This window comes from Chanodichthys erythropterus, chromosome 8, assembly GCF_024489055.1.
Source record: "Chanodichthys erythropterus isolate Z2021 chromosome 8, ASM2448905v1, whole genome shotgun sequence".
NCBI lineage: Eukaryota > Metazoa > Chordata > Actinopteri > Cypriniformes > Xenocyprididae > Chanodichthys > Chanodichthys erythropterus.
In genome coordinates this window covers 38,162,191-38,183,756 of record NC_090228.1, presented here as the reverse complement: position 1 = coordinate 38,183,756, position 21,566 = coordinate 38,162,191, and the positions used below count along the sequence as shown (strand labels likewise).

General features: G+C 40.4%; 2 protein-coding genes across 5 annotated transcripts; both read left to right on the top strand.

Moving 5' to 3' along the window:
* The first annotated feature begins 4,240 nt into the window (after positions 1-4,240).
* On the top strand, positions 4,241-8,313 carry LOC137025222 (tripartite motif-containing protein 16-like). The gene is made up of 6 exons (XM_067393247.1): positions 4,241-4,407; positions 4,801-4,896; positions 4,982-5,215; positions 7,190-7,349; positions 7,503-7,550; positions 7,787-8,313. Exons 1-6 carry the CDS (start codon positions 4,279-4,281, stop codon positions 8,311-8,313), a joined length of 1,194 nt encoding a protein of 397 aa, XP_067249348.1. The 5' UTR covers positions 4,241-4,278.
* Positions 8,314-12,008: 3,695 nt separating this feature from the next.
* On the top strand, positions 12,009-20,396 carry LOC137024890 (gastrula zinc finger protein XlCGF57.1-like). 4 transcript variants are annotated; one of them, XM_067392837.1, is made up of 3 exons: positions 12,009-12,056; positions 12,726-12,916; positions 18,876-20,396. In XM_067392837.1, the coding sequence occupies exons 2-3, from the start codon at positions 12,796-12,798 to the stop codon at positions 19,892-19,894; spliced, it is 1,140 nt and encodes a 379-aa protein (XP_067248938.1). In that variant the 5' UTR covers positions 12,009-12,056; positions 12,726-12,795; the 3' UTR covers positions 19,895-20,396. The 4 variants fall into 4 exon arrangements, with proteins under 4 accessions (XP_067248938.1, XP_067248936.1, XP_067248937.1 ...); XM_067392835.1 differs by having other exon boundaries at positions 12,020-12,127; XM_067392836.1 differs by lacking the exon at positions 12,009-12,056 and adding an exon at positions 12,143-12,439.
* Positions 20,397-21,566: the final 1,170 nt, after the last annotated feature.

Genomic DNA, 21,566 nt, shown 5'->3' with positions numbered 1-21,566 from the left:
AGACAAGCCCTTCATCGTGGAGGTGGACGCCTCCACCACAGGAGTAGGAGCGGTCCTTTCGCAGCAGCAGGGGAACCCGAGCCACCTCCATTCATGTGCCTTCTTCTCCCGCAAGCTCAACCCGGCAGTCGTTAACTATGACATCGGCAACTGAGAAGTTCTTGCTGTCAAGTTGGCCCTCGAGGAGCCAGACATCTTTTCCTGGTTCTAACCGATCATAAAAATCTAGAGTATCTTCGAGCTGCAAAAAGACTCAACCCCAGACAGGCCCGTTGGGCTCTGTTTTTCACACGCTTTAACTTCATCTCTTACCGACCTGGATCCAGGAACATCAAAGCTGATGCCTTGTCAAGACTTCATGCTCCAGAAGAGAACACAGAGGAACCTGAACCCATTCTCCCTGAGCAGATTATAGTCAGCCCCATCACCTGGTCAGCAGAGACTCTTCCCTCCTCCAATGCCTCCACCAACACTCCGCTGGGTTGTCCACAGGGCTTGCAATACATCACCAGGACACTGCGAACTCCACTTATTCACTCTGCCCACTCTTCACTTGGCACTGGCCACCCGGGGGTCAATGAAACCCTCTCGATACTGAAGGAGCGCTTCTGGTGGCCCAACATGGCAGCTGATGTCAGAAGGTACGTGCAGGGATGCAAGGAATGCGCTATCTCGAAGAGCCCACGCCATCTACCATCCGGCAAACTTCTTCCTCTGCCCGTTTCTAATTGACCCTGGTCACACCTAGGAGTTGAATTCATCACTGACCTCCCAATGGATGTACCTGCATACTAGTTGTGGTGGACAGGTTCTCTAAATCCTATCATCTAATCCCTCTGAAAGGACTTCCTACTGCTATGGAAACCGCTGAGATCATGTTTAACCACATATTCCGATACTTCGGTATCCCCGAAGACATCATGTCAGATAGAGGACCACAATTCATCTCCCGAGTGTGGAAAGCATTCTTCTCGCTCCTAGGTGTGACCATCAGCCTCTCGTCAGGATACCATCCTCAGTCGAATGGGCAGACGGAACGAAAGATCCAAGAGATCAGTCGCTTCCTCAGTACCTTCTGTCATGGCCACCAGGACTCTTGGAACCAGTACCTGGGTTTGGCCGAATATGTGCAAAACTCCCTATGCCAGCCATCCACCAGACTTACACCCTTCCCGTGCGTACTCGGCTACCAACCCCCGGGGAACGATCGGACGTACCATCTGTGGATTACTGGTTCTGAGAGAGCGAGCGGGTCTGGGACTCAGCCCATCACCAACTGCAATGTGCTCTTCGTAGGCGCAGAATGACAGCAGACCTTCGCTGCTCCGAAGCTCCTGCATACCAACCTGCAAACCACAAAGGACAGTATTACCATTCATTCATCATTCACTTCTACAACCTTTGCAAACTCACCTGTTGTCACTGTTACCTCTGCTTGTGTCCAATAAACTACATGAACTGCCATCTTCTGTCTCCGACTGGTACATATTGTAACATGTACTTTGTGATAAACAAAAACAGAAAAAATGTCAAGTCATTTTGATGGCATTGATGAACCTGTGGTGGTTTCTGTGGTGGGGAAGAAACATAAGCCAAATGTGGTAGGGAAGAAACGTTTGTTGTTCATGAGCACCTCGAGTCTCCTAATACCACTGCCAGACTTTTTTTTTTTTTTTTTTTTCTTTGGCATTCAATACTCTGCAGTACACATTCTTGCTGAGAAACTTGCCAGTCTCTGACTCCAGACTCTGGCATCATGGACCTTGTCTGGTTAACTCACACTGATGTCCCAGAACTTAAGTCGATGGTCATCCACACCTTGTAGGACAGCCAAACCTTTCCAGTTGTAGTAGTTTGCAGAGCTGTCAGGTGAAGCTAAAATCCCAATATAGTTTCACATCGCACATGTAAACGGAGAGTAAGCAGCACATATTTTTTCAAGCACCCATGATAACAGATTAGAGCATTCACACCCCACACAAAATTGACCTGATTAACATTAAAAATTTCACCATAAAAATCATGTGAGGTGTTTTGTGCTTGAAAATCACCATATGACATGCAGCGCTGTGAATTAAAAAAAAATAAAATATAAGAAAACACATCGCTGCCAGGAGTTTTTTGTCCAAACTTCAAATGTGTGTTTAAAAGATTAAAAGTAAAGGCATATCTTAACTGCAAGATTACAGAGTATGCTGTCCATCATAAATCAAAGCATGTGACAGACAGTAATCAGAGGAGAACACATAAGAAAGTGACAGAATGGACTATACTCTTCTGTATTTGCAGTACACAAGCTGCGGTTCAGCTGCGTGCAACAAATTTTTAAAAAATATTTTGAGTTGTTTGAGGTGCGATGACACACGGCCCTCTCACAAGCATAATATATTGCTTAACAGATCTATCAATTATGCCGCTCAGAAATTTTCACTTAATCATGCTGCACATATCAGAAGGTTTGTAAGGTGGCAGCTGAAGTTCAGGAAGGAATTTGCAGATTTACTAACCGACTACAATTCACATTGATCAATAAGGTGAGAATGTGAATATCATCAGTTTGAGGCAAGGACCCATCAGCCTGCGCCATCTAGCGTTTCATGACAGAACTTGGCATATATACAGGTATAATTAGTGTAGCTGTAGTCTATTTCAGTTCAGTAAGTTTAAAATGTTCAAATTAAAACAATGTCTATGCCACATAATGCGCTTGGATCCCATGAATTAAGGATGAAGCTATGACTGTCTTCTGTGTAGATATTATTCAGTTCACAAGGTAATATTCATCTGAAGACACAGTCATACAATGACATACTGTAGATAAATTTAGTAAAGAGCTGTTTAAAAAAAGCAAATGGCTCTCATTATATAATAAAAACCACATACGACACTGCATAGATGGGATCAATGGTGTTCTGATTCTCCATACCTTATATTCTTTGTCTGACTGAGACTGACATCTAGTGGACGTTTTACCATCTGTGACTTTATGGACTTGCAGACATTTGCACATGTCACTCAAACACAGAACCAGGACACAGGATCACATGAGTTCACAGAAATAGAAACTGAAGTGTAGTTGAGCTGTTGTGTCTCTGTGTTCATGCAGTAAAATGGCAGAAGCCAAAATTTCTCAGGATGAGTTGAGGTGTTCAGTGTGTCTGGATCTCCTGAAGGATCCAGTGGCCATTCCCTGTGGACACATACCCCTTTTCCACCAAGGCAGTTTGAGTGCTGGTTTGGAGCCAGAGCCTAGTTTCAAATCAGTTCTTTGTGTTTCGACACACAAAGCACCAGCTCCGAACCAGGAAAAGTGGTTAGTAAGTAGCACCAAAACGTTGCTGGGCTAGAAGTAAGAACCGCTTGCGTCAGGGGCTGGGGGCGGGGTTACCGTGACCAACAAGAAACTTGTGACCGCCATTTTTGAAATAGCAGCTAATCGAGCTAATAGCAGCTCACTTGTAATCTCCGTCTATATACAAATTACGGCGAGCCGTGTTTGTATGCCGATGTAGGGTTGCAAAGCCATGAGCATCAACAGTAGTGAAACATCCGCGATTGTTGATAGAAGGCTTGTTCGAGATGCATCGGAGCAGCGCGGGCCGATTCGGCGGGTGCCGCGGGAGCGTTAGAGCATACGACTCCTTGTGCTTTTGGATCGTTCTCGCGGAGCTTTGATGTCATGCGCCGATCGCTATGCGAGAAGCCGATGCATCTGGAACAAGCCTGGTGTGTTTGTGTTTGGCCCTGCAGCGCTAGCTTTGCTGTGAAATATGAGATGTATACAGTGACGTAACACCTGGCTCTGTGCTGGCTCTCAAGCCAGTGGAAAGGCAAACCGGTTCTTAGAAGGCTCGTCAGTTGAACCAACTCCGAACTGGCACTAGCACTAGCTCTGAACTAGCACCCGGTTCGTGCTGGTGGAAAGGGGGTAACAGTTACTGTAAGATCTGTATTACAGGCTGCTGGGATCAGGAGGATCAGATGAGAGTCTACAGCTGCCCTCAGTGCAGACAGACCTTCAGTCCAAGACCTGCTTTAGCTAAAAACACCATTCTGGCTGAAATGGTGGAGAAACTGAAGAAGATTAAACTTCCTGCTGACTGTTACGCTGGAGCTGGAGATGTGCAGTGTGATGTCTGTACTGGAAGGAAACACAAAGCCGTCAAGTACTGTCTGGTGTGTCTGAACTCTTACTGTCAGAATCACCTTGAACAACATGAGAGTTTGTTTAAAGGAAAGAGACACAATCTGACTGAAGCCACTGGACGACTGCAGGAGATGATCTGCCTGAAACAGAATTCTGAATTCTGCCACACTGATCAGAATTGTATATGTGTGTTATGTACGATGGATGAACATAAAAACCACGACACTGTATCAGCTGCAGCACAGAGGACAGAGAAACAAGTATGAACTTTAAACTAGACACTGATGAAATAATGCTATTTATATTGGTTAACTTAACTTGATTAACATTTTATGATTGAAGGCAGTTATTAATACGCAACATAATCATCTAATTTTTTTTAATCATATATAGTCGCAGCAGAAACACTGTCTGTGTGAAGCTTTACATCTGTGTCAGTTTTGCTTTAATGAGACTTAGACTTCCATTGTGAAAAAGGCCTTATGCTTCATGAAAATTCATGTAGAATGGTGGTTAAACTGGTCAATAATCTCTTCAGGAGTTTGAACCTGAGCCATTGGTTATTAACTCTATAATTACTGGATTCAACCCTTCAATGATATAGTGACAGCAGTATAATGTGATGTTTCTCCTGTTATTGGTTTGTCCTTTAGCACCAGCTGAAGGAGACGCAGAGGTCGTTCCAGCAGAGGATCCAGCAGAGAGAGAAAGATCTTCAGCAGCTGAGAAAGGCTGTGGAGTCTCATAAGGTGAGTCTGGAGAAGAAGAGAAGTTTGAGAAGTCTCAGTCAGACTCACTGAAGCCACTGTGTGATTGTGATGTGTGTCCTAACAGCGCTCTGCACAGACAGCAGTGGAGGACAGTGAGAGGATCTTCACTGAGCTCATCCGCTCCATTGAGAGAAGCCGCTCTGAGGCCACACAGCGGATCAGAGATCAGGAAAAGACTGCAGTGAGTCGAGCTGAAGGACGACTGGAGCGACTGGAGCAGGAGATCAATGATCTGAGGAGGAGAGACGCTGAGCTGGAGCAGCTTTCACACACACAGGATCACATCCATTTCCTGCAGGTAACAGAGATCTAGAAGAACAGGATCATAGTGGACTTGAGCAAGAGACTCACAGAGAAACATTTTGTTGGGGAAAAAATTTAATATGCCAATATCTGCTTCAAGCTATGCAAAACACCTCTCTGAGCTCAACAGACATAGTGTCTGCTGAAATCCAGGGGGGTAACTGTGAGACACCCAAACTGAGAGCTTTCTCAAACCTAGGGTATCGGATAATTTAAATAAGTTCAAAGACAGAAGGGGGACCATTGTGTTTCCTGCTTGTTAATTAAATTAGTTCTAAAGACAGAAGGGGAAGCCATTTGTGTATGTGTATTGTCACTAGCCATTTGTGTATGTGTATTTGTCACTAGCCATTTGTGTATGTGTATTGTCACTAGCCATTTGTGTATGTGTATTGTCACTTTCACCCTGTATGGAAAAGTACTGAGAAGAGTTGCTCAAACATTGGGGGTATAAATGTTTGTGGGTTCTCTTGTGTCCTTAGTTCACACTCGGGGCAGACATTGTATGGTTGTGTCGACTGTGGACTCTTTCTTGCAAGAAATAAAATCTTTATAAAGTGAATTCTCATAAGGTTTGTCTCTTATTAGTGATGTCAGCTAATTAATTTTTGCCGCAACAATTTCATGAGAGCAGAATGAGCCGTTGACTGAAGTGTTGATCTGTGCGTTCGGTTATTATATAATCATCAGTCAGACTCTCATCTGATCTTCTTCTTTTGAAAGAGACGCACTTACAAATGCAGTTCAGATCTGGAAGAAAACTCTTAAGAAAACTCTTATAATTGCTAAAAAGTTATAAATGGTCCATCTGCTCGTAACTTTTGAACTGCTTTTCCTGAGCAAATCTACTCAAGCCTACAATGTGACCGGGGTCAGGCGTCTCACAACCACTCGCTGCTCGATCAATAACAAAAACCCCGCTCTGCATTCACTCCATGTCAAAATTATTCCAGGGTGCTTTTAGTCTTTCCAATCTCTAGACACACAATGTATTAAATGAAAAATAAATGGACAAAGCTTAGAATAAAATGTTATATTATTTCCTTTGATAATACAACAGTATTGTTTCTTCCTTTTCAATAATGTAACAGTAGTCTATTCTTTTTTCAATCAGACTTTACTAAAAATTAAATTATCCCAAATCGAAGCATATATTAAATTTAGTAATACTACTTCACATTCTAAGTAAATTAAATTAATGAAAACAAATTTATCACATATTAATGCCTTTTTATCACACAAATTTGAATTTAGCAAACTTTGCTCTATAATTCTGTGAATAAAACAAAGGCTTTAATGACATTCCCTGTATGTTTTTAAACTTTTTAGAGTCCAATTTACACAATATAATACAGTTAAGATGGCCATTGATGCATTTGATTAGGATATTGATTATTTATGATTATGTGAGAGAGATGTTGGTATATTACTGACCTTTAGATTTTTTTCCATATGTGAATGAATCACTTTCATGTTTTCTGGACAAATGTTTTTTTTTTGTTTTTTATTAAAAAATTTCATTATTTCACTGCTGCTGTCATTTTTTAAAAATATATAATTAAAATAATCATATTTTTCTTATGTTTACTAAAGTGCTGTGTGATTTTGTTACCATGATAATGGGAGCATTAAGGTGCTCACTGGCGCCCCCTCCAGCTGGTGGGACACTAGACCAATGGCTAGTTTACCTGTGTCTAGAAAAGGCCCTGAATTGATCTGTTACATTTATGTTATTGCCAGATGTTTGATCATCCAAGTGTTTTCCTAGAAAGTTCACATATAGTGTAAGTGTCAAACACTTACAGCTCCAACATGATATAATGAACATGAGAAGAATGAATCTGATGCTGTGAAAGTGCTGGATTGAGGAGAGTTACTAAAGATCAACAAGAGCTGCTCAAATCTGACAGTAGTGCAGGTTATTGTCTGAAGTGTGGAGGTGATGAGCTTTGATTTCTGTTTTCTGTAGAGTTTCCAGTCTCTCTCAGCTCCTCCTGAATCTACAGACGTAAATGACGATCCCTTTGGTTCTCTCTCCTCTTTTGCTGTTGTGAGAGAATCTGTCCTTCAGCTGAGAGACAAACTGGAGGATTTCTGCAAAGAGGAGCTGAAGAAGATCTCTGACAGAGGTAAAGTCCTGGAGATTCATCTGCTCTCAGAAATGATCCTCCATCATCTCATATCATGTAGAAGATCATATTAGAAATGTCTTAGAAACGGATGCAGGGATCATTTTCTCTTGACATGATAATCACACTCTTCATGTCTGTTGATTTCCACAGTCACTTTCACCAACATTGTTCCCAAGACCAGGAACGACTTCCTACAATGTAAGTCACTAAGAAAACAAGCAGAAAAACTCATGAAGTGTGTTCATGTTCTTCCTGTAGAAGGAGAAAGAAAACATGACAGAAGAGTTTTAGAGTTTATCATGTTAATGATGATTTTCACAGGATACCTGGTAAACTGTACTGAGACACTGATGATATATTGAACATGAAGAGTGCAGAAACATTAAAAGATCAGATTCATAATTCCTGATTCTGATGTGTTTTATCTCCATCAGATTCCCATCAGCTCAATCTGGATCTGAACACAGTGAATAAATATCTCCATCTGTCTGAGAAGAACAGAGTGATTACATTCACTGACACAGTCCAGCCGTATCCTGATCATCCAGACAGATTTGATGTGTGGTTTCAGGTGTTGTGTAGAGAGAGTGTGTGTGGACGCTGTTACTGGGAGATTGAGAGGAGTGGTGAATATGTGCATATATCAATGTCATATAAGAGCATCAGGAGGAAGGGAGAGGAAGGGGTAGGGTGTTTGTTTGGAGGTAATGATCAGTCCTGGAGTTTTTCTTGCTCTTCCTCCAGTTCCTCATTCAGTCACAAAAACAAAGTGACGAATCTCCCTGTAAAGTCCATCAGCATGAGAATAGGAGTGTATGTGGATCACAGTGCAGGAACTCTGTCCTTCTACAGCGTCTCTGGAGACACAATGAGCCTCATCCACACAGTCCAGACCACATTCACTAAACCGCTCTATCCTGGGTTTAATGTTGGTTATAAATCATCATTGAAACTGTGTTGATGAATCAGAATAGACTGTAGAGAGATTCTACCCATAACACTCATTTCAAGAGTTCATGTGCCCATATAATCAAGCCAAACAGATTTGGCTTGTTGTCTGCTATAGAGGGGCTCAGAGAGAAGCTCGAGCGCAAAATTGTACAAAAAGGAGGAGAGGGGGAGGAGGAGGGATGTCGAAAGAAATAACAACAGGAAAACGTAAGATGGTGGTTTTATACCTTGGTATTAATTGGAAGATTTTAATAATTTCAATTCATTCATTAAATCAAGTCTCCTGGGAAAAAAAAGTCTAAATGTCAGTCATTAATTACTCACCCTCATGTTGTCCCAAACAGACCTTCATTCTTCAGAAGTTATATTCAATAACCATATTAGAAATATGGTGGCGTGTGTGCAGCGAAATTTCATTGTATTTTGCATAATACAATGACAATAAAGACTTTCTGTCCTTCATTTTTACTCGCATCAAACTTGTATGTTTTCACCTACTAAAAAGATTGTTTAATATGCTAATAAATTAGTTCTATGTGATTTTTTTCATTGCACCATTTTCTGTGTTCCTCACAAAACAACACAAACATGCACATTGTTAAAAAATAACACAAATGCAATTTCATATTTTTATTCAAGAATATTATTTGTTTTACTGTGCTGGACCTTAAACGGCTGCTTTTTTTACTAATCATGTCCCCAGCTTTAGAAAATATTAGTTCTTTTGAGTGACGTGTCAGTGAGGTAATGAAGTTTCATTTCCACAGGTCATGTGACAGCCTCATTTGAAGCAATGCTCCGGAACACAGTTTCAGAGCACTAGTGTGTCGAAAACTCGAGACGCGTGTCGACACTGGGTGTCGAACTACCCATCCCTAGTTCCTGCTTCTTTGTGTGGACTACTTGCCAGTTTCCGGGTTCGGAGTGTCTTTGTTTTTTGCCTTTTGTTATTAAACTGTGTGTGCATTTCTCTCTCTCTCTGCCTCATCTCTTCAAACATGTTACACTTAAAGGTGCCCTAGATTCAAAAATTGAATTTACCTTGGCATAGTTGAATAACAAGAGTTCAGTACATGGAAATGACATACAGTGAGTCTCAAACTCCATTGTTTCCTTCTTCTTATATAAATCTCATTTGTTTAAACGACCTCCGAAGAACAGGCGAATCTCAACATAACAGTGACTGTTACGTAACAGTCGGGATCATTAATATGTACGCCCCCAATATTTGCATATGCCAGCTCATGTTCAAGGCATTACACAAGTGCAGCCAGTATTAACGTCTGGATCTGTGCACAGCTGAATCATCAGACTAGGTAACCAAGCAAGAACAATAGCGAAAAATGGCAGATGGAGCGATAATAACTGACATAATCCATGATATCATGATATTTTTAGTGATATTTGTGAATTGTCTTTCTAAATGTTTCGTTAGCATGTTGCTAATGTACTGTTAAATGTGGTTAAAGTTACCATCGTTTATTACTGTATTCACGGAGACAAGAGCCGTCGCTATTTTCATTTTTAAACACTTGCAGTCTGTATAATTCATAAACACAACTTCATTCTTTATAAATCTCTCCAACAGTGTGTAATGTTAGCTTTAGCCACAGAGCACTATCAAACTCATTCAGAATCAAATGTAAACATCCAAATAAATACTATTCTTACGCGATTAGACATTTTGCATGACAAACACTTTGTAAAGATCCATTTTGAGGGTTATATTAGCTGTGTGAACTTTGTTTATGCTGTTTAAGGCAAGCGCGAGCTCCGGGGCCGTGGAGCGCGAGGAATTAAAGGGGCCGCAGCCTGAATCGCCGCATTTATAATGATGCCCCAAAATAGGCAGTTAAAAAAATCTGAACCACTAAAATTTCAAAAGACTTATGACATAATGATACCTCATTTACTGAGATCACGTGACTTTGGCGCTCCAAACTGCTGATTTGAAACAGATTCAAAACAAATGATTCATAAAGCATCGAAGCCCATAATTAATCATCTTTTTTTTGCATGCCTAACAACAAAAAAATAAGGAAAGCAGGAACCCAGCTGGTATAATCAAAGGTAGAGTTCAGGCATCCATGGAAAATAAGATTCACAAGTTTGAGGTGAGGTAGAGTTAGCAGTAACCAGCTTACTAGCTTACCTATGAGAATGATGATCCATAACAACAGACAGTAGATGGCAAAGCTGTTCTGGATCCGCTTACAGCAACCCTCCGTCACTGGCAGATCTGAAGAAAATTACCGTGGTTTGGCAAATAAATACATGACGGACAGTTGTATATGCATTACCAACAATTTATCATGTAAGATTTAGGGTATTCCTCAAACAAAGGAAATTATAATTTGCACCCTATTGAACCAGGGACAATAATAACTTAAGATAATTATTGCCTAATTTAAAAATTTATTTGAAAATAATATTATAATGTTGCATAGACATAGTATTTCTATAACCAGTTTAGATATTTATTGGTGAGGGAATGATTACCTTATAATTGTACTGGAGTCTGGAGCTACTGTCACATCCGCTAGCTGGAGTGCTCAGGATCGCCCTTCTTCCGTCTCCTGCACTATCTCCTCATGACATCCATTTTCCAGTATCCACTGCCTGTTCCCATTATATGTGATTACATTCAGCTGTGTCATCATCTGATTAGCTCTGCCTATATAAGCCCGGTGATTTCACTCCTTCATTGCGAAGTCTTGTATGTTGTTACACAGCATTTCTGAGTGTAGTGTTCTAATATTTTAAGTATGTTTTCATTACAATAAACTTCAATAATTACATTATAAATAATCTGCTAAGTGTTTTCTTCAACGGAGACCAAACCTAGACCTGTGTACTCAAACATTCAGGAATTACAACCATTTCCATTCTCAAGTCTATGTTAAAAAAAAGCCATGAAAGTAAACAGAATGACTAATAAAACATGAATAAAACACATTCACTTACAGTAGATTATCTCAGTCAAATGAACTCAAACACTGTTTCTCCAAATCATTTTTCTTGTGTGTTTTCCACTTTATAAGTGAATCTTAAAAATACTTTAAGGAAAACACATTAATACAATACAATATGGAGAAATAATTCTTTATTTGTGTATCATTTATAAGCAGAACATTTATTAAACTGGCTGATTTTAAAAATGCAGTGTTTTCTGTGGAGCAGGAGTGAATTGAGTCTGTGTTCACTCATTAGTGGGCGATTTGAATCACTACATGGGCAGCAACTCAAACAAATTTTCAAATTCAAACAAACTTAAAAAAATGGTCTCAATGACATTGTTTGACTTGCTATTAATTTCATTAAAAATATTGTGAAATATTACATTTTTAATTGGACTGAACCTTTTAGCAATGTTGGTATTGAATGAATTCAGTTTATAATTGAAATTATGATTGCCTCTTTTACTTATACTGATTCTTGAAAGATAACTTTTTACACATGTTATACCTATTTTTAGACTTGAATGAACTTGTCCACATTTTTAATATTGGTAAATATTAAAAAATAAAAATAACACTGCCTTTTATATGTATTTCAATTAACACATACAAACTCAACCTCTTTTTAGCATTTTATCACATTAGTCACTACTTAAACTTTAATAAGGGATTATCTGGTTGCACTTCTGTGATTTTAGGCAGCAGAGTGTGAACAGGACTTTTATTTTAGCGTGGCGACATGACGCCATAATGCTGCGCCGCGCTCCTGCATCTGTTGTGATTCGGCTGAAGAATGGTTTGTTTAAAGAATTGAAGCTGTTTAAATGGATAGACATCGTTCATTGTTTTATAGTTTTTACAAACGAGGTAAAATTGGTTTATTTACTATTGAATATAACATTGTAATGCTTTATCTAACTTTAAAATAGGATATTTTGTGTGAGTAAAGCACATCCACACATAAGAAACAGTAAACCTCTGTCTCATTTCGCTCCCTTTATCGTGAATCAGTTTATCATAAACACGAATTCGGTCACTGGCGAGTAGTGATGAAAAACTGAGCTTTTCTAAATTCCGAGTCAATTGAATCAAATACTTTGCAAAATGATTCAGTGATTCGAATCGCTTGCATCACGAGACGTGCTGGTCAAACTATGAAGGAGAACAACAAACACAAACGTGTGTAGTGGCAACTTTTTCAAACCTAAAATGTTTTCAGTTTTATAAACTATATACTAAATATAAATCATAAATGGTTAATTATGAAATGTTTGTGTTCTTTTATAAATTTGCAATGTTAGTTTTGAGGTTTTATTTTTTTTTGGTCTAATCAAGTCATTTAAATCCATTAAATCTCACTCTGACTGACTCTCTTACCTGTGCGCTGAACTAGAGCTGATTGAGACGCACCCAAAAATGTAGTATGGATTCATTCTTCTCTGTTATTGATTCTCATCTTAAACAGGACAGAGGGACCAAACACAGAAAAACTCTTGATGAAGCGACTGAGATCCACGTGACACATTATTATAAAGATGGCGTTTATTAAAGAGGAGCGTGAAGACTTAAAGATGGTGTTTATTAAAGAGGAGAGTGAAGACATAAAGATTGAAGAAACATTCAGAGTGAAACAAGAAGAAAGTGAGGAACAAACAGGTTGGTTTCATTCTCAAAGCTGAACTCAGTCATTTGATCCTCATTAAAATGTCCAGCTCTACAGAAATAGAGAATAATACAGAATTACCCTTAACAAGACAATTATTTAACATGAATCCCAATATCTACTTCTGAATAGAGAACAATGAAAAAGTCATGTTTTATGTTTTATTTTGGGAGTGTCAAACTCAGTTCCTGGGCTGCATTCCACTCCAATTTTAGACACGCACTCGCAAACTTCCCCTTGGGGGAATCCCTGCCACCATCTTTAATTGCATTCCACTTCATGAAGTGGACGAGGGAAGTTTATATGGACAGACTCTCGTCCCCTCGATTTTCACAGAGTGAGCGTGTTCTTAGGAAGTTTTTTGGGTGCGTTCACACTTGTCATGTTTGGTTCGATTAAAACGAACCCTGGTGTGATTGCTCGGTTAGTGCGGTTCATTTGAACGTATGTGAACACTGCCATCCGAACCCTGGTGCGCACCAAACAAGCGAACCGAGACTGCTGAAAAGATGGGTCTCGGTCTGCTTCCAAATGAACTCTGGTGTGGTTCGAATGATATATGAATGCAACATGGACCAAAGACATGTAACCGAAACAAAAACAGGAAGACGAGACCCTAAAAAGGACAGAATCCTCACGCATGTCGGTTTTTCTTGTCATAGTCGCGAGTTTGCCCATCACAGGCATCAGACACGCGTCTCCACACAGCAGATTGTTTGTGTGTGTGACGGATGGATTCCCACTGCTGTTTTGACTACTTTACACATTTTATAAGCTCTTCACGAGTTCCCAGCTGGCCAAAATACCATTACATGCAGGCTATGCACTGCTACGCACACACAACGAGCGCATTTATCTCAGCACACAGCATTGTTTTGGATGTTCTTTAAATTCCGTCTCAAAATAGGCAATACGTCATAAAATCCGACCAATCACGTTGTGAATGTATCCCTATGCCTGAAGGTTCGGTATCTTTTGGTTCAGTGATAAAATTGCCAATATGAACGCTAATCGGTCCAGGACTAAATGTTTTTTTTTCTTCTTTGGTCCGGACCAAATGAACCAAACAAACCGAACTACAAGTGTGAATGTACCCTTAGAGTATACTCCTTTTGCCGTGTATGCGCTATTTAGTGGACTTTGTTTTCAAGCACTAAAGTCACTTGCACATGCGCTGTTGTATGTGCACCGTCTGCACGGTCACAAAAATTTAGCTGCACCAAAGACAGGGTGTGGACATTGTGCATGTTTACAGCTGCCTGAGGTGTTGCTGGTTTAGTTTTGTTAATAAGAGACCTTGGTAACAAAAACTCTTGAGGTGAAAGAACAGGGGAGAATGGTCCTTGCTCAGTTCAGCTGGGTTTTTGTCTTGTGCCATTTCTCAGCTAGGTTCTATGGTCACAAAGAACATATCTTACAATCAGAAAGAGCTTTATTGCCAAGTGTGCACACATGAGGAATTTACCTTGGTATCGAATCTTCCGGTACACGCACATAAATATAACAAGACACACAACATTTAGGAAAAAAAATATAAAAAGTGTAAAGACAGAAAGGTTTAGTCAGAATAACCATTTACAGATAAAGAACATTTACAATATTGTGAATTTTCCTCACTCTAGAAGAGTACAGGTCCTGTAGGGTGGGCAGGGTGCACCAATAATACTCTAAGCATTCCGGACTGTCCGTTGTAGTCTCCTGATGACTGATTTAGTGGCTGAATCAAACCAGACAGTTGTAGATGAATACAGGACAGACTCAATGACAGCTGAGCAGAACTGTCTGTCAGCAGCTCCTGTGGCAGGTTCAACGTCCTTAGCTGGCGAGAAAAAAAAAATACAACCTCAGCTGGGCCTTTATGACAATGGAGTCCAACTTCAGGTCCTGAGAGATGGTGGTCCCCAGGAACCTGAATGACTCCACTGCTTTTACAGTGCTGTCCATGATGGTGAGTTGAGAGAGTGCTGGTATGTTCCTCCTGAAGTCCACTATCATCTCTACTGTTTTCAGCTGCAGGTCATTATGAATGCACAAGATAGCCAGTTGCTCAACCTCTTGTCTGTATGCAGACTCGTCACCATCCTGGATGAGGCCAGTGACTGTGGTGTCATCTGCAAACTTCAAAAGCTTGACAGAGGAATCTTTAGAAGGTGCAGTCATTTGTGTACAGTAAGAAGAGCAGTGGGGAGAGGACGCAACCATGAGGAGTGCCAGTGCTGATAGTCAGAGTCCTGAATGTGAGTTTTCCCAGCCTCACTAGCTGCTGCCTATATGTCAGAAAACTCGTAATCCATTGACAGATTGTGATGGACACAAAAAGCCTGATCAGTTTGCATGATAGACAGAAGTTCTGGCCTAATGGTATTGAAAGCCAAAGCGAAGTCTACAAATAAAATTGTTGCGCAAGTCCCAGGTCTATCGAGATGGGACTGCATTATATCCTGCAACATGTTGACTGCATCATCCACAGACCTGTTTGCTCTGTAGGCAAACTGCAGGGGGTCCAGCAAGGGTCCAGTGATGCTCTTCAGGTAGGCTAACACCAGTCTCTCAAATGACTTCATGATCTCAGACATGAGACTTATAGGTCTGAAGTTATTAAGTCCAATGATTTGGGGTTTTTTGGGTACCGAAATGATAGTGGAGTGTTTAAGCATCCTTCATCGGGCCCCAGTGGAGATGGGAGATAGCGGTCAACATTTTGTGATGGCCCAACAGCTCTGTGATGCTTGCCACAAGTGGCTGATGGCCCAGACATGCAACGTCAAGGAAGTAATTGATTTGGTGGTACTGGAGCAGTTCATCATTCTGCTTCCTTGAAGAACAGCTGAGTGCGTCCAGTGCTACCACCCGGCGTCTCTAAATCAGGCCATCCAGATGGCTGAAGACCATCTGGTGGTGTGCCTCAGGGTCGGTGAGACCCTCCCTAATCTCTCTCTCTCCAACTCCTCTCCCTCTCTTCTCTCTTTCTGTCCCTGTTCCCAGGTCATGGAGCTTGAACCCTACAGCAGAGAAAAAGAGGCAGTCTGTCCTCAGAGTTTTCCCAGGGGGCAAGATCTGGGACACGAGGAGGCGTGCCAGAAAGCGTCAGACCCTCTGCTCCACATTCATCTCTTCCCTCTCTCTGCCAGTCTCTTGGCCATCCTTCTGATGCTGGGGCGGCGGGAAGACCTGGGCTGCAGATGCGGTTGCTCAGGTCATTTCCAGGAGCAGTGTCCAGTGATGGAGGTGGGAGCATTGATCTGGGTCCCTGACTCTCTGTGGGCTGCCCCTGATCAAGCAGGGCAGTACCAAATACCTGGGAGTATTAAGGGGGGTACAAATTACACTTTGGTGGATTCAGACTAACCAAACCTCCATTCATCAAAGCATGATGCAACAAAGGGCATTGAATACGAGCCGCAAGGTTAAGATGAGGTGTGTGCAAGGGGATGTGATGGATTATCATTTTGTACATGTCAATATTCAATTTAGGGAAAAAAATCATAGGAGTTAAAGTGGCAGTTAATTCCCATTTTAGGCATCCGCTAATTTTGGGTACAGATTGGCCAGCTTTTTCACAATTATTGGGGATTTTGTGCGGATACTTCTTGGAAGACGAGAGAAGCGGTCACTCAAGCTGGGGACACTGTTCTGGGACCATCATAGACTGACTCGAGGAAACGAGGGCAGAATTAATACCGTCTGAGTTAGGTGACTTTCCTCTTGAGCAGTCCCGTGATTAAACTCTCAGAAACGCGTATGACTGGGTTTGCACCATTGACAGACCATTACTTCAGCCTGATCGGCCTCTTTTCAATCCCTATTTTTCTATTATAAAAGATAAAAGTTGTATTGGGTGTCTCAAAGCACCCAGACAAAATACAACCCAGTTATTAATGCAAAAAAGCTGTTGGGAAATGCTTTTCCAGGCAGCTCATTGTAGTCCCATGGCAGGCCACTTAGGGGAAGTAAAGACACGTGAACGTCTCATGGCCCAATTTTTTTTGATCGGGCATTCACAAGAACGTCCTCCAGTGGTGTGTTGTGAACATCAGCTGGTTAATCCTCTAGCCATTCATTACCATTAGTAGAGGTTCCCTTCAAGAGAATTGGTTTGGACCTCATCGAGCCATTAGAACGTTCAGCACGTGGCCATCTTTCTCCATTAGTTCTAGGGGAACCCAATATCTGGAAGCGGTCCCATTACGCACTATTAATGATGTGTTGAAATTCTACACTTATCTAATGCCCTGAGTTGACAAGCTGCTTGATCGGTTAGGTTTGGCTCACTTTTATTAAAAGGGTATTGGTAGATCCCCTTATCTCCATTGTCCAAAGAAAAAACAGCCTTCACTACACCGTTCGGATTACACCAATTTATTACTTTTCCATTCGGGTTGTTCAGGGTTCCGTGTATGCCGCTGACTACCTTGACAATATCATTATCTACAGTAATGATTGGCAGCAGCATCTGGAACATCTGTGTGTTGTCCTAAGATCGCTGAGGGTGGCTAGACTTACGGCAAACCAACGAAAGTGTGCAATTGGGCGTGTGGGGGTACGGTATCTGGGCTTTTACTTGGGACATGGGCAGGTGTGTCCCCAAATTAACAAGACTACTGCGACTGCAGCCTGCCCAAATCCCAAGACCAAAAAGGAAGTGAGACAGTTCCTGGGGCTGCAAGATATTATAGGAGTCTTACCAGCCTGCTGACTGATCTCACTAAAAAGGAAGCACCAGATCCGGTCCAGTGGACAGAGCTGTGCCAACAGGCTCTAACCAAATTAAAGGCTGCCCTGTGTGGCGGGCCACTCTTACATTCTCCTAACTTTGATCTACCTTTTTTGCAGACTGTGCAGTCCTGTTGGTTTCCAAGTCAGCACTGTTTTCTCTGATATATAGAAAAGTCTGCGCTGAATCTGAATGCTTCTCACTAGATCTTAATTAGTTGTTAATTCTGTGGGGAATTCAATGGATTTCTTCACTGGATCTCCCATTGCTGTGTAGTAACAGTGTCGCGTGATCAAGATCGGCCTGCGACTCGTGAGTAGCTTGTGGCACTGCTCTCTCCATTATTGATCTGAATGTTGTGGTCGTGCTAGAACGACCTCTAACAAAATGTTGGTCGCACCGGCAGGAAAAATGGTCTAGAGCACTAAACTAAAATTATATACTTCATTTTAACTGTTGTTTTGTTTGTTTGTTTTTAATTATTATATCTTAATTACAGTGACACAATTATCAGAGATGAACCACTCAAGAGTAGTTTCTAACAACTGCGTCTTATTTTAACTGATTGTTTCTAACTTATTGCATGTATATTTGTTTTTATTTATTTGTTGTGAGTCAGAGGAGTAGCTACAAGGCTCTTAAAGGGACATGGTGATGGAAAAAAATTGAGGGAAGAAAAATGATTTTAATGCTTCTGCATTTTCTTGCAAATGTTTTGCTTTCCTTCATGAAACTTTGCATTTGATTGCAAAGCCTTTCAGTTATTTGTGAAAGAACTCAGTTTCTCAGGTGAACGCGACACAAAACTTTTCAGATAGAACGTAAAAACATATCTGTTCCTTTCAAATAAGCCTGAAGGACCTGATGTAGCTGTATCAGATGTGTTTAATTTGGGTTAAAGCTAAACTCTGCAAAGCTGTGGTCCTCCAGGAACTGAGTTTGACACCCCTGCTTTAGGGTTTCCGTATGAGTCTGACTGTTTAAATGAAAATAAAAAGGGAATGTTTGTATTGTTTTATTGTGCTGTTTTCTGTCTCTTCAAATAAAAAATAAAAATTTACACTGTGAATGTGATTCCATTTAGAGCACTGGTAATCTGGATTTGGTAATCTGATCTCGATCAGGGTGATCCAGTCCAGCTTTCCAAGATCAAGATCTTTTTTGTTGTTTTGTTTTGTTGTCTGTTATTTTGTGCCAGTAAAATAGTGTTAATTTGCATTTGTCTCTTTTCACCTTAGACCTGATGGTGCTAAAAGAGGAGAGTGAAGTAGAAGAGCATGATCAATACAAGAATTTTCATGATTTCACAACTGGAGAAAAAACTTTTAGTTGCTCACAAGCTGAAAAGACTTCATCACGAAAAAGGGCTAAAAAGACAGGACCTAGAAGGAATTTCACCTGCCAACAGTGTGGAAAGTGTTTCAACCAACATGAAAATCTTAAAGTCCACATGAGAATTCACACAGGAGAGAAGCCTTACACATGTCCTCAGTGTGAAAAGACTTTTTCTGAAAAAGTAAGCCTTAAAAGACACATGAGAGGTCACACTGGAGAAAAGCCTTACACTTGCCAACAGTGTGGGAACACTTTTGCTGAAAAAGTAAGCCTTAAAAGACACATGAGAATTCACACAGGAGAGAAGCCTTACACCTGCCAACAGTGTGGAAAGTCTTTTGCTGAAAAAGTAAGCCTTAAAAGACACATGAGAATTCACACTGGACAGAAGCCTTACACATGCCCTCAGTGTGGAAAGAGTTTCAGTAGTAAAGGAAGCCTTAAAGTCCACATGAGAATTCATACTGGAGAGAACCCTTATACCTGCCAACAGTGTGGAAACACATTTAATATAAAAGGAAGCCTTAAAAAGCACATGAGAACTCACACTGGAGAGAAGCCTTACACCTGTCCTCAGTGTGAAATAAGTTTCACTCTAAAAGAAAGCCTTAACAGACACTTGAGAATTCACACAGGAGAGAAACCTTACACATGTCCTCAGTGTGGAAAGACTTTTGCTGAAAAAGTAAGCCTTAACAGACACATGAGAATTCACACTGGAGAGAAGCCTTACACATGCCCTCAGTGTGGAAAGAGTTTCACTCAAATTGGAAACCTTAAAGTCCACATGAGTGTTCACACTGGAGAGATGCCTTTTACCTGCCAACAGTGTGGAAGAAGTTTCAACCGAAAAGGAAACCTTAATTGCCACATGAGAATTCACACTAGAGCAACAGCGTGGAAGGAGTTTTTATCAACATGAAAAATCCACATGAGAATTCACTCTGGAGAGCAACCCTACTCATGCCCTCAGTGTGAAAAAAATATTGTATGAGATGATTAGATTCAATTTATTGATTATTAAAATGAAGAATGAACTACTTACAATTTTACATGTCAACAAAAGTATAAATCTGTAATCAGAGGGAAATGATAGATGAATAACACTGATGTAGAAGCACCAATTCATGATTTTAAGCCTAAACTTGACATAATCTGTAAACTTGTCCCTCAAATCTGATTGGTTGATTTGAATGTTGTTCCAGGAACATGTTGAACAGCAATATCAGGTTATGCCTTAGCGTTAGCACTGGTGGGAATGTACACCCCAAGCTACCATGGTAAATAAGGTGTTCTGCATCTAACAGTCACAGACTCCACCAGTGATGAGCCGTTTCACATAAACAGGTTAATTTGACTTGTTGATTTTTTTTGTATTCATCTCGTATGTGATCTAAGTCTCTTTGTTGAATAAAGCAAACCACTGTCACGTTAGTAAAGTTTTGTATGTTTGCACGTTTGAGTATGTTTGCATAGTTGTCATGACACGAATGCCCTGCGATTGATTTATAATGGAAGCTTGCCGAAGAAGCATGTTTTTGGGGAGTATGTTAGGGTTTATGTATATACGGGCATTGGACACGAACACTCGGTCTGATGGAGGAGACCACTGTATATTTGAGAGCACATGGGTTTTGTATATTTGAGAGTTTTGTGCAAGAGTGAAGACACTTGCTCACACAATACATGGATATGCTCTACACATTTGTCATTAAAATAACCCCATAGAAACTACTTTAAATGAACTATAAAAGTGAGAAGAAAGTCATGTCTGAATGCTGCAATCAATTTTTTTATTGGTTAAAAAATTAATGGAGAATACCTAATTTTTTCATCTGTGCTTGACCATTCCGGGGGCTCGAGTACCCAAGGGATCGGCGCCAATGACAGGAACTGTTCACTTTTGACACTGACCCACCTTTAGATCGAAGCATTTCAACACATTCAGAATGTTTCCTTATTTTTCTTCATTTTTAAAACAAGATATATTTTTTGGTGTTTTTGCCTTTATTGCAATAGGACAGTATTCAGACAGGAAGCGAAGTGGGAGAGATGGAGTTCAATTCACATTTGCTGTCTAATATAACCCCCAGTTCTTTAACTGTACAGAATGAAGTAACAGTACATCCTTCTAGATACAAATTGTATTCTAAGAGATTCTGTGTACAGGTTTTTGGTCCAATAAGTAATACTTAAGTCTTATCTGAATTTAATAGAAGAAAATTACTGGTCATCCAATGTTTTATATCTTTATCACACTCTTGGATAATTGGATAATTTGGAGATTTAATCTGGTTATGATGAGATATATAATTGAGTATCATCAGCATAGCAATGTAAACTAATTCCATGTTTTCTTATAACATTACCAAGTGGCAGCCTACAGTGCTGCTTGAAAGTTTGTGAACCCCTTACGGAATCTGTGAAAAGTGAATAATTTTAACAAAATACGAGGGATTATACAATATGCATGTTATTTTTTATTTAGTACTGTCCTGAGTAAGATATTTTACATAAGAAATGTTTACATACAGTCCATAACACAAAAGAATAGCTAAATTTATAAAAACGACCAGCTCAAAAGTTTGTGAACC

Bases quoted from the DNA above. Each gene is read 5' to 3' on its own strand.
- LOC137024890 (XM_067392837.1), top strand. From the start codon at position 12,796: ATGGCGTTTATTAAAGAGGAGCGTGAAGACTTAAAGATGGTGTTTATT. The intron at 12,917-18,875 runs GTTGGTTTCATT...TTTTCACCTTAG, and splicing joins AGAAAGTGAGGAACAAACAG to ACCTGATGGTGCTAAAAGAG.
- LOC137025222 (XM_067393247.1), top strand. From the start codon at position 4,279: ATGATCTGCCTGAAACAGAATTCTGAATTCTGCCACACTGATCAGAAT. The intron at 4,408-4,800 runs GTATGAACTTTA...TTTGTCCTTTAG, and splicing joins CACAGAGGACAGAGAAACAA to CACCAGCTGAAGGAGACGCA. The intron at 4,897-4,981 runs GTGAGTCTGGAG...GTGTCCTAACAG, and splicing joins AGGCTGTGGAGTCTCATAAG to CGCTCTGCACAGACAGCAGT.